Source organism: Aptenodytes forsteri, unplaced genomic scaffold (genome assembly GCF_000699145.1).
Source record: "Aptenodytes forsteri isolate BGI_AS27 unplaced genomic scaffold, ASM69914v1 Scaffold289, whole genome shotgun sequence".
Classification (NCBI taxonomy): Eukaryota; Metazoa; Chordata; class Aves; order Sphenisciformes; family Spheniscidae; genus Aptenodytes; species Aptenodytes forsteri.
The window spans coordinates 2,130,720-2,142,522 of NW_008795025.1; the positions used below are offsets into that span (position 1 = coordinate 2,130,720).

At 39.4% G+C, this 11,803-nt stretch overlaps 1 protein-coding gene across 2 annotated transcripts in view; it reads right to left on the minus strand.

The window, feature by feature from the left end:
• The window catches only part of RFWD2 (ring finger and WD repeat domain 2), a 132,532-nt gene that overhangs the window by 103,631 nt on the left and 17,098 nt on the right, over nt 1–11,803 (minus strand). For both annotated transcript variants that reach the window (XM_019471175.1, XM_019471174.1), the window contains exons 7-8: nt 3,378–3,437; nt 1,375–1,451 (exon numbers count right to left, since the gene is read on the minus strand). In XM_019471175.1, the coding sequence (XP_019326720.1) occupies nt 1,375–1,451; nt 3,378–3,437 (137 nt within the window). The remainder of the gene's footprint in view (nt 1–1,374; nt 1,452–3,377; nt 3,438–11,803) is intronic.

An 11,803-nucleotide genomic window follows, 5' to 3' on the forward strand; every position in this document is an offset into this window, starting at 1 on the left:
GATAAAAAAGTTCTTTGGGAGCTTGTTTGTTAGCTTGGCTCAAGTAATAGAGATACATTTCCTCTTGTAAGTACAGTCTTCTGTTAAAAAAAGAAAGGTTTCTAGCCCCAAAGGTGTTCAACATGTAACAAATTCAGCCCAACCAATGCTCCAGTTCTCCCCAAGCAGCAGTACCATGAAGCAAACAACAAGCAATCTATTTAATAGCCAGTAACGAAAACTAGTAGAACGCGACAAGAATCTCATCAGCTTCACAAAACTGCTGCTTGGCAAAACAGCCATAACCCACATCAAAAATAGACCCGCACCCAAAAATTAGGCAAGCAGTGAAGGGCAGAATAACACTGTTCCCATCCATCTTGGCCATATTCCTGTCCTTTCCCTCAGGGCCAACTAGAGCTTCATAGAAATATGAGAGATTCTGGTCTCTGTGTCCAGAAAGAGCATCCTGGTAAGAATTCCCAGCCATTATTGCTAGGCTCCTTACCAGAGCACTGTATCTAAGTCTCTGTAGGGGAGGAAATCTGATCTTTTTTCTTACTTACTTCCAGGCTATTAGGTTTAGAGCTGCTAATTGCATAAAATTGTATTGGTACCTTTTCTAACAGAAGTCAACAGTTTAGAGAGCTCTACTATTAGGAAAATACACTGGGGAGAAGTAGGAGAGATGATCATTTAATAACATAACTTGACCCTGTGAAATCAGAGCTTTCTTACAACCAAAAACCACTGCTATGAAGAAGTAGAGCACTTCAAACCCTGGCACATGCAACTTGGACACAAGAAGCATCTGCAATTTTATCATCAAGAAACCAGACTATGCAATATTCCAGACAAAAATCCACACTGAAAATATGTTATTAGAAAGGTATTTCATTAAATCAAACCAGATAGCAGATAAACAGAATCAATATGCTGTACATTTTAAATTTTGATCCTGTGAGCCCATACCTTTAGCCATTCATGCTGAGTGGGGAAGCCAGAGGACTCCAATATAATACAAAATTAAGACCTTTCATATGCCAAGCAGAACTGCGTAATGTGCAGAAAAGGTAGCATGTATTTAACAGTAATATTTCATACCATAGCAAAGGCTTATGACTCAAGTTAACTAATCCACACTACATTTAAAACCATCAGCTTTCCACAGCATCTGGTTTAGAGTAGACTCTTCATCCAACTGCAGACTCATGGCTTTTTCTTCACTGCTTTGTTCACGTAAAGTTTATACCAATCAAAAACAGAACAGGAAAATATTGTATAGCACTCAAAAACCAGTTTTGCTTGTGTTTTGGGCATGGCACAGAGAGGACTAGCAAGTACAGTGCAGTATGTACAAATTGAAATCCAAGTTCTGAGTTGCAAGTTCCATACCTGTGTGAAGGTGAGGGAGCCTCGAACTGCGGCACTGTACTGTCTTCACTGACTGGGGAGTACAAGCCACTCATTTCCTGAAATAGAAAGCCACATTACAGCAAAACCGACAAAACATGAATAGTAGGCACTGTCTAATATATGGTGTTCACATAGTAATTTTTTGTTTTTCCAAGGAGATAACCAACTATCTACATTTATTCAACTCTCACCTAGAAGTCTTTACTATACCTGAAGAAACATTGATTTTCAAATTTTTTTTTTTCAGTTATCATTCCAACTAGGTTTCAGAAATCCTACCACTGCAGTGCTTTTTGCCCCAAAAGAGGCAGTTCTGGAGTGAATACTCCAAAAATCAATGGATTTGGTTACCATCCAATTGTCTCTAACCCAGCACCTCCCTTAAACATGGCAGAACAAGCAAGCTGTAACTGCATTTTTGAGACATGTGCAAACTTATCTAATAGCCTTCACAGCTGGAAAGTAATGCTTGATATGGGTCATGGCAAGAACAGCCATAAGACAATAGGGCAAAGTCAGTATCATGCCCCAGACTTTTAAAAAGAGGATCTATCAGCCTTCTGTGGGGCAAGCACACAAGAGACAAAACTTTGCACATAAACTTGGCTTTGTCACTGCCAGACTAAATCACTGCTGCGTACCCAGTATGAGACTGTACCTTTCATCTATTTGAGAAATGGATGCTATGCAGGATGCTGCAGCTCATTAGTTAGGGGGGGCAAAGTGTTCCAGGACAACATTACTGGTGCTTTTCAAATTCCCACTAGGTGCCCATTAGTTGTTAGGCAGAAAGTAGGATATTTGTGACAAGAGAAGTCCCAGGCTTTAGAGGTCAGAACCAAGGTCACTATCACACACCAGATACGTACCCCAGCTGCAGTCCACTGAAGTGCCTGATTAAAGAGCAGAAAAGCAGGTAGCTAGATATTCTTTGAGGGATTCCACAGCTTTGGGAATAGCTTCTCCTAGATCTGAAGACTTATTTTACCAGTCTCAAGGAAACATGCTAAGGTATATTTATTTCCCAAGAGCTAAGAAACATTTAGGAAAATAGGCCTGAAAAATGCTGTAATCTACAAAGTTACAATTTGCATAGCTATCAGCTGAAGGGAAGTTCCTGCAGTTGTCAGTTCTATTTATATTTTGATAATTCATCAGCATGCGTATAAATCGTAAGTGAAGAAATATAAAAGGCTTTTGGGCAGTGGTTGGGAGCTTGTTCTGACTGCTCTAGACAAGCAAGAAGAGAGAAGCAGACCTGCAAACTGATTCCCAAGAAGCTTTAAAGGAATGCTATTTTGAGAGGTGGAAGTCTGATGCATTCCTGAAACATCAGTTTCCTATTCCAAGATCAAAACACTAGAATGATTAGAGGAAAGGACCAAGGAGGAACCTAAGGACTCAATAAAGACAGAAGGATTGAGCTGATGAGTTTACAAATACTTGGAGAATAATTCTTAAAAATCTCAGGAGATTCCCATCCTTAAGGAATTAAGAGAATTGTATCAGGAGGTAGCAGATTGCTTCTGTTTTGACATGCAGCAGGAGCTGCTTCTGCTCCTAGCCAGTCTCTGCACTACGGCTCTCTTGTGCACCCCCCAATACCTCTTCATTTTACGAGTGGCTTGCTGCTAAGATTTAAACAGCCTGTGCAAATAGCCAGAACGCTGCAACGTACAAAAATCGTAAGTTATGATCAATATACTGGCTATTGATTCCTAGCAATTATTCTAAAATACTTACTACCTAAGAAATTGAAAGATATGATTATATAAGAGCTAGGTTTCAGCAAAGCCCCCTCTTACCAACCTGCAGCTTGCACGCATCAACTAAATGAACAAATTAAAGACAGACTATCATCTGTTCATTTTCCCATTACTGACTCAAATGCCATAAATTTAACACAGCAGGCCCACAGCAATGCAGACAGCTTGATGAAAATGAAAAATTGCCAGAGTCAGAACAATGTCTGGGCACCTCACCTCTACTCGTTTAATATCTTCTTCCAGAACACTTAGCTCCTTCTGGATCTGCTCCAGTTGCTGTGGATAAGAGAATGGGAGAAGTCTAAATCAATCTGCACTGCACCACCACCAAGATAAGTTACAATCTTTTCAGAGAGGAACCTCAACTATCTTAACTGGCATGCTACATGATTCAAAAGTCACTAGGCAGGAAGTTCATATGCATAGATTAACATAAGTGTGCACACAAACCACATTCAAGACAGTTATTGTGAAAGAGTACAAAACATGAGCATGAGGTACTTCAATATCAACCACAGACCCACATTATTCAAACTAATACTTTTATGCTCCTCTAACATCTTCCATACAAGGTATAACCGGTTTACAAACACTGAACATAATTAGAAAAAAAACCACCACAAACAAGACAGTGATCATTCCACCCTTCAACAAAACACGACATGCTTTGCTAAAAGGTGTGAAGAGTATTTCTCTTGCTAGCAGTTAACCTGCCAATCACCAATTTAAACTTACTGATAAAATTTTCAGATTGGCAAAAAACCACCTATTGTGACCATGGAGAGATTTGCTCCTGGCACCAGGCAAGCACCACGTGGCATTCCTTTCAAAGGTGTGATACTTACCTTGGATTACACCATAAACTCTAGTCAATCTGAGGGCTATCCTTGAAAGGGTCAGAAGGGGACTTCCCCTCTCACCAGCCAACATCCCCTTTCCCTTCTTTGAGTCACACATAATATTTTTCAGGTTTTTGCAGTTACTTTTCAGTCAGTAACCTGGCTTCACTCATCTCTAACAACTGTGAAGCCACAGACTTGGTGATCGTTTATCCCTAAGCAAGAGCATCATCTGCTTACCAGCTCTAATTCCCACCCTCATTCTGCAGACATGTCCCATCCAAACACTCACACAGCCTATATATACCCAGCCTTGCAAGACTTGAACACACACACACTTCTCTAGGTGAGAGCTCCAAGTCTGGACCTAAACAGACAAAACTCAGCTCCAATGCAAGTCTGGTTCACTAAGATGCACACATCTAATGAATAAATTGAGAACTGGAAGTCCACCTGACTCTCCTCAACCCACAATAAAAGTCTACAGACAACTAGCACTGTGGCATTCAACCGGAAGCTCTTACCAAGTTGGCAAGTCCACTGAAAGCTTAAGCACAACACATTCTCTAAAGGCTGGACAAATTTTTGTCATTTTGAATTTATTATAAGGGAATATCAAATTGCCCAAATCCAAAGTTACTAGTATTGCAAGATATATTACGCTTAGTATGACATATTCCCAAGAACATTTGGCAAGCCGCTCCCAAAGACTTACTCACTTGAGTGCTTAAGCTTGATCCTTTAAGTGGCAGAAAGTTTTGCTTAAACAAGAACACACCCACCACATAAACCCCCTCTATTGATCAGCATTCCAAATATCTGTGTGCTCTGCATTAGATAATCCACCATTTTAGTTTACCTTTTCAACATTAAAAAAAGCTCTGTCCCTGAAGACAGAAGAGGAAAGGACTGCTGGGTCCACACTACTTCTAACATGGTTTCTTCTTCCTTGGAATGCGATGACATTGTATTTATATCCTAATCTCTCTACTCTGAAGGTTTCAGTTTATATTTAATATGAGTCACAGACAGCACAAGTTTAATGGTTTAAAACTAGACTGCCACAGATAATTTACAAACCACTACACCATAACAGATAATTCCATTTTCACTTGTGAAACCTACAGCAAGAATAGCAGGTGGTGCTATAGCTCCAAGATTAGCGGTAAAGTTAAGTGACACTTGCACAGCATGGGTCCTGCCTGTACTCAGCTCTAGTGGACAAATACCATTAGTCCCCCACTTTCATAAATCCCATTTAAAAAGTTACAAAAACACTTAGAAATTCCAAAATTACAGCAAGGAAATCAGCTATTCTACAATGTACTGGCTCACAGCCAAACTGGACAACTGAAAAATAATTGATGGTTGTTGCCATCACATAAACAGGAGACCTTTTTATAGGAACAAGAACAGAGACTTTTTTGTTGGCCAGCTTTTATTAACTATTGCACAGAGTCGAAAGTACAAGATCTGGGACTTATTTACTAATTCTTCCTTCAAGTTACATTAAGGCAAGCAATTTGAACCTACCACAAACTTATCCAATAGTAGCAAGTCTAAAAACCAGGTAAATGTGTTTCATGCTTATTTTAGGAAGTCTTCTCATACTGTCAGCATCAAATGAGTTACTAATGCCCACACTGAGACTGTTTTTTTTTTGGTAGGTTGGCTCAAGTGTTTCATGGTTTAGTTTTAATCTATCAAAGACCTTAAATCAGTTCACATTCATTCCAATTAAACTCTGAAAAATGAGACTACTGATTTATAATTGCCAGCCACTGAGGGACACTTAAGGTAAGCTAAGTGAATTATAGTCCCTGCAGTATATCCAGATCTATGGGCTCTTAATTTGATTTTCACTATGTTGGGCACAGAAAGCAAGCAAAGTCCTGTCCCAATGATGGGCAGAGTCATGCCTGTCAAACTTCAGATTAAGTCAGCAAAAACACAGAATGAACACTGAAACATATGCTAAAATAGAAGCACATACTATAAACTCTCTTCTTGGACACAGATGCTTTCCCAGAACTGAAAGGGCCAACGTGGACAAGAAGGAGGTTTCAATTCAGCAGTTAAACCTCATTGTTTCAACTCTACTGAATGAACTACAAGAAGTAGGTATAACATTCTAGTCCCAAGTTACACAAATACATATGTACAAAAGAAAAAAAGATGACCTCAAAATAGCCTATATTTCTTATAACCTGTGGAAAAGGTATTTCAGAGCACGCAAGTCAAGAACTAATGGACTGGAAAGATCTTCTCTTACATCAAGGAGCCGCATGTCAGTTAAGAAAAACAAGCTAACAGCACAACTTGGAGCTAGTCTCATTTAAGCAAAACTCAACAGCAGAACTTCCAAGGACAAACAAGCTTACACAGTGAATGAGTTGCACACTACTCTAGTAGTAGTACTCTAGTGTGAGTAGGCAACTGACTCCCACCCCACAACTAGCAGTTGTAAATGCTTCCAGTAATGGCACGTGAACATCCCCCTTTGAAATGCAGTCTTTTCAAAGGTAGCTGAAGAATTCAAGAATATAAGGCATGATCACTGGCAACTTTCTTGTTCAAACATACAGACTAGCAGCAATACGTCAGAACAATATTTGAAAGCAATGTCCAAGAAGAAAAACTTACACTCAGCAGTTACCAGAGAAGGTACCACAGTAGGAAAAACAGGCTCCCATGTTGTTCTTTTCATGTAACCTTTCAGATCCAAACCCCTTTCACACCCACCAGGCAGTCCCCTCCAAACCCCCCTGGTTTGAGTCTGAAGCTGTCTAGACACACATACAAAGAGTTCTCCAAAGACAACTCTTCAGCCCTGGAGTATGCGGATGAAAGGAAACCCCCCGGTTAGAGTTGCTCAGAGATAAGAGACACCCCACCATGCTACTGAACTACCATATAAGATTCTTGGGCGGAAATATTAATTGTAACTTGCACAACACTAAACACCAGGCCATGGTCAGAGTTTGATTTCAGTTGGCTATCTACTAACAAGCGTAGCTGGGCACAGTGCTGAGTTTTCATCCTCAGTCTTCCTGTTTTTCCTGGACTGAGGGCCCCTCAGGATGCAGTGACTTCATGCTTTGTACAGCACAGACAGCAAGCGGTCCTGACTGGGTCTCCCAGTGCCAGCTTTAAATGTTTACAAAAAAGCTAAGCAGAGCCTCCCAGTGCCACAGAGACAGCCTAGAAAGAAATGGCCTAGAAAAATGCATTAGGAAAAGAGTCACACACCCTTGACCAACTGTCTTTCCAATTCTAGAAAAAGCACAAGAACAGTACAAGTTATTTTCTACAGAAATACTGTGAAATCACTAACACAATTCCCACCAAGCAGCTTAAACAGAGCATCTGGATTCACGCTGTTGAAAGCTCACAAGCCTTGTTATGTTCAGACACCTTCAAGGCTCCAAACCAAAACCTTCATGAATTCATCACAACATACACCATAGATCAAGACAAAAAGACGAACTATTACCAGAGGAAGCATCTTTTTTTCCCCTGCAAACACACATAGCCATTGCACCAACCAGGACAGAGTAAAAACTAGCATCTGTCCAGCTGAGGAGGATAAGTCAGGTAGTTTTGTAGATAATCCATTCATTCTATCCCATAACTTCATCCAACATGATTTCTTCCTACTTCTTGTTCTTCCATCAACTACTGCTCTAACAAACTTAAGTGTAAACTTAAGTATCAACAGATGAACCTTTCCTAAAGGTACACAGTAAAATAAATTTCTTCCCATAAAACTCAATACTTCAACAACAACTCTACAACAAATAAGATCAATTTCTCTCTCTGGAAACCAGTTGGAAGTCCTGTCTGTCTCAGGGTTTTCCTTCCTATATTGCTTCTGATACAGAGCCTGTTATACCATACAAAGCAATTATGCCAAGGAAGTAATCTTCAGAGTTAACAGATTTTAGCCTTTTAAATTAATTGCAAATCTCACTTATTTTGACATCAAATTCCATTTGTTAACGCTTCACTGTTAAGAAGTCTTTGCACAAGTGGAAAAAGATGCAAGGTTTCTTTTGGTATGAAGACAAGAACACCTGAGCCTCCACAAGTTACTTTCATTGGTGAAACATGGCACCCAAGCCTTTTAGACACATGGGCAGCCTGCCTATAACAGAAGTATTTGCAGGGAGTATTTCTTCTCTGATCAATACTTCCTCCAAATAGTAGATGTTTCCTCTTAACTGGGGAAGAGCAAGCTAACAGAAGTTTGAGTTGCTTAGCACACACAATTCCTGAGGGTAGGAGGAAGGAGATGCCTGGCTGATCAAAAATATGTTTCATATCTTGAATTTTCCTCCCCCTTATTTAAATCCTCCAGTTTGGGCTGCAGGAATAATGCTTTGAAGGCTTACTGATAGGGTCTGATAGAAAAGTGTGTCACAAGAGAAAGATACCTGGGGCAGAGAACAAAGCTGTCTAAACATTTAGATTATTTGCCTTAGAGTTTAATACATCACTGTACATGCTACTCAGCTCCTAGTACTAGGTTGCTCCCTCTTTTTCTTTGGAAAGACCTCTCCACTGCAGTAGAGTCAGCTATTATACACTGATGTTTATTTGATAATCTCTAGCTTGCTGCTCACACACTAGCTGTATCCTTGGCTTATTACCACTGCAGTCAGAGCTCACATCTCTCATTGAGTAGCTTAGAAATGCAAATAGATTTTAAATACCAGTTATTTAAGTGCAGTGGATAGGAATGAGATTACTATAGCTGTAAATTCACTTCAGGAGTCCTGGAATGTAGTCAAGAATGTATCACAATATAAGAGCATGACTGATTTCTAGTTCTGTCACCTCTTCTTGCTTACTCATTAGTTCATCCATGTGTGTATGCGGAGAACAATAAGACTTGACAGGTGAAGTGATTAACACAAGGTAATGACATCCCTGGAGAATTCATGCTTATAATTCCCTGCAATTATCCCACAATAACTAATAACTCCTCTTATTTTTAGTATTTAACACACTTACAATATGGAATAAGTGAAGACAGCTGGATAGATACATGCATTTGAGGCTGAAAAGAATGATGATGATTCTGAAATGCTGAGCAGGCACTCAGTGCCACAAACCTGAGACATTTCAAGATTACTTCTCTGTCCCAGGATGTTTACCAGCTAAAAACAGCCCCCGTGCATTAGCAGACATGAAAGAGGTCTTGTTTGTTAGATATGAGAGACTTAATGCAACATTATTAGAAAGAAAAAGCCCATAAAACATAAAAATGAAGTGACAGCTGCCAAGAGAAACATGAATGCATCTAGGGAATATCACCTGTATGTTGCAGAACTTGATTTAAGCTCAGTATTCTCCTTCAGTAAGCAACGGTGCTACTTCACAGAAGTAGCAAACACTCTCCATCAGGTAGCTGAGCTAACAATGTTTTAGGACAAATGATATATATGGTGGTGTCTAACTTCATTTGGTTAACATTCAAATCCTGACATGACAATTAGTAAGGCCTCTTTTTAAAGTGATGAATATAAAACTGCGGAAAATTTTTTGTATTAACTGATATTATCAGCTCTCTCACAAAGTGTTCAAGATGAAAGAACATGTGATCATTTAAAAGTAAACAAAGTTAAACCTGCAAAAGTATTTATGCAACACAGCTAACAGCATTAAAACTCTGGCATGAAAATATGAATTTTAAAAAGTCACAGGTTGTTGCATTTGGTTTCCCTTGAAAATACAAATAAAAAACAAGTCAAGTATTTCATTATTAAACTTGACCTTTCAGACTCCTTGGATCATTGATTTCAACAGAAGAGGCTGCTGGATCACAAAAAATGGAGAGTGTACGTTCAATTAACTGTGCACACATACGGAAAGGCACACAGCCATGCTAAGTTCGCCTTAGAGACAACCAACTATCATGAATGATCGATACATTTCTCCCCTCCAAACTATGTTATTTTGTTGAAAAAGTATTTTCAAGCTTTAGCCATTTGTTTTCAATCTTTTTTCAAAGTAAGAAATTTTTTTCTATTACTATTGCCAAGGATTTGGTTTTTGCCACATTGCCATAGGTCAAAAAGAAAAAAATATAAACTTAAAAAAGGACTTGTAAATACCTTTGTGCAAGAAACATGCAGTAACTTTCAGCTTGAAAGATCAATGTTTTAGAAAGTTATGAACACATCAAAACAGGATTTCTAATAGAAACTTCTGCAGGTGCTGAACGTCACATTTATCTTTTAGAGAAACGATGAAAGTGCAAGAAAGAGGCATTTGTCAAAATACTTGACTACGGCAATATTCTGAATTCTTAAATACAAGTCTTCTAGATATAAACCCCCTCCCATAAGCTCAGAAGTCACCATTTCATGAAGGCAGGAGAAAAAACCCATGAAACTTATGAGTGAAGTAAGCAAGGAGGGTTACAGGTGATTAACTATGTGCTCTGAACATATTACGAAATATTATACAGGTACATTAACTCTAAGGCAGTATCTGTATTAACTAACAAAGGACCTAGTCTTTATGTAAGAACTTGCAGTATGTAATAAATAAAACCTGTTAATAAAATCATGCAATAAATAATATTCAAAGAGGCATATTAAGAAACAAAGTTACCAGGCAATTTTATATTCCTTTAAACTTCTAAGCTAAAAATTTGGATCGGGCACTCTCAGCCACACACAAAAGAAGTTTTTATTTATTTATTAAGAACTTTATATTGCAGCTATGGCTTAGTGAGTAAAATTGCAATTACTCTGCAGTCATCTTTACTAGAACCAGGTTTGAATTAGGAAAGGAAAAAAGGTAGCGTTCCTCCCCATAATAAAGCCTGCTCATATGACTCATAGCTATGTGCAGTACATCATAGAAGTGTTCCAGGGTCCACACATGTTCCTTGAGTTCCATCCTTATTTCTTAAACAGTCACCTATTACAGCATCAAGAGAAACTACAGTAAACTTTGAAGCTCTGATAACCTTCCTTTGCTTTACTGCATTTTTAATGTGGCCACTTAACCCCCCCCCTTCTCAGCTTCCAAACTAGCATCTTAGGCTTTCTGCAGCCTGGATACATCTTCACTGCCGACATAACCCATGCCCTTTCCCAAACAGTAGCTCCTCTATTATCCACACAGAAAACTCCCTCCAGAAAGGAGTACTTGTCACAAACTCCACCAGCTACAGGGAGGACCTTGGGACTTACTAGAAAGGAAGCATTAACTGGCTTAATTTCATCTGTGGGTATATCTTGATTGCTGATGACAGACTTTGGTATCTTTCTAAAACTCTCCTACTGACTGGGCTGTATTTTCCATGCTTCTATCCACTGGTTCTCATCTTTCTTATCCTTATCAAGTGAAAAGAAAAATTGCTAGCAGTAAGTCTGACAAGTCCTTATTTCCCCCTGTGGTGGGTTGACCCTGACTGGATGCCAGGTGCCCACCAAAGCCGCTCTATCACTCCCCTTCCTCAGCTGGTCAGGGGAGAGAAAATAACGAAAGGCTCATGGGTCAAGATAAGGACAGGGAGATCACTCACCAATTACCATCACAGACAAAACAGACTCAACTTGGGGAAATTAGTTTAATTTATTACCAATCAAATCAGAGTAGGATAATGAGAAATAAAAACAAATCTTAAAAGCACCTTCCCCCCACCCCTCTCTCTTCCTGGGTTTAACTACTCCTGATTTCTCTACCTCCTCCCCCCAGCAGCACAGGGGGATGGGGAGTGGGGGTTGTGGTCAGTTCATCACACATTGTCTCTGCCACTCCTTCCTCCTCAGGGGGAGGACTCCTCAC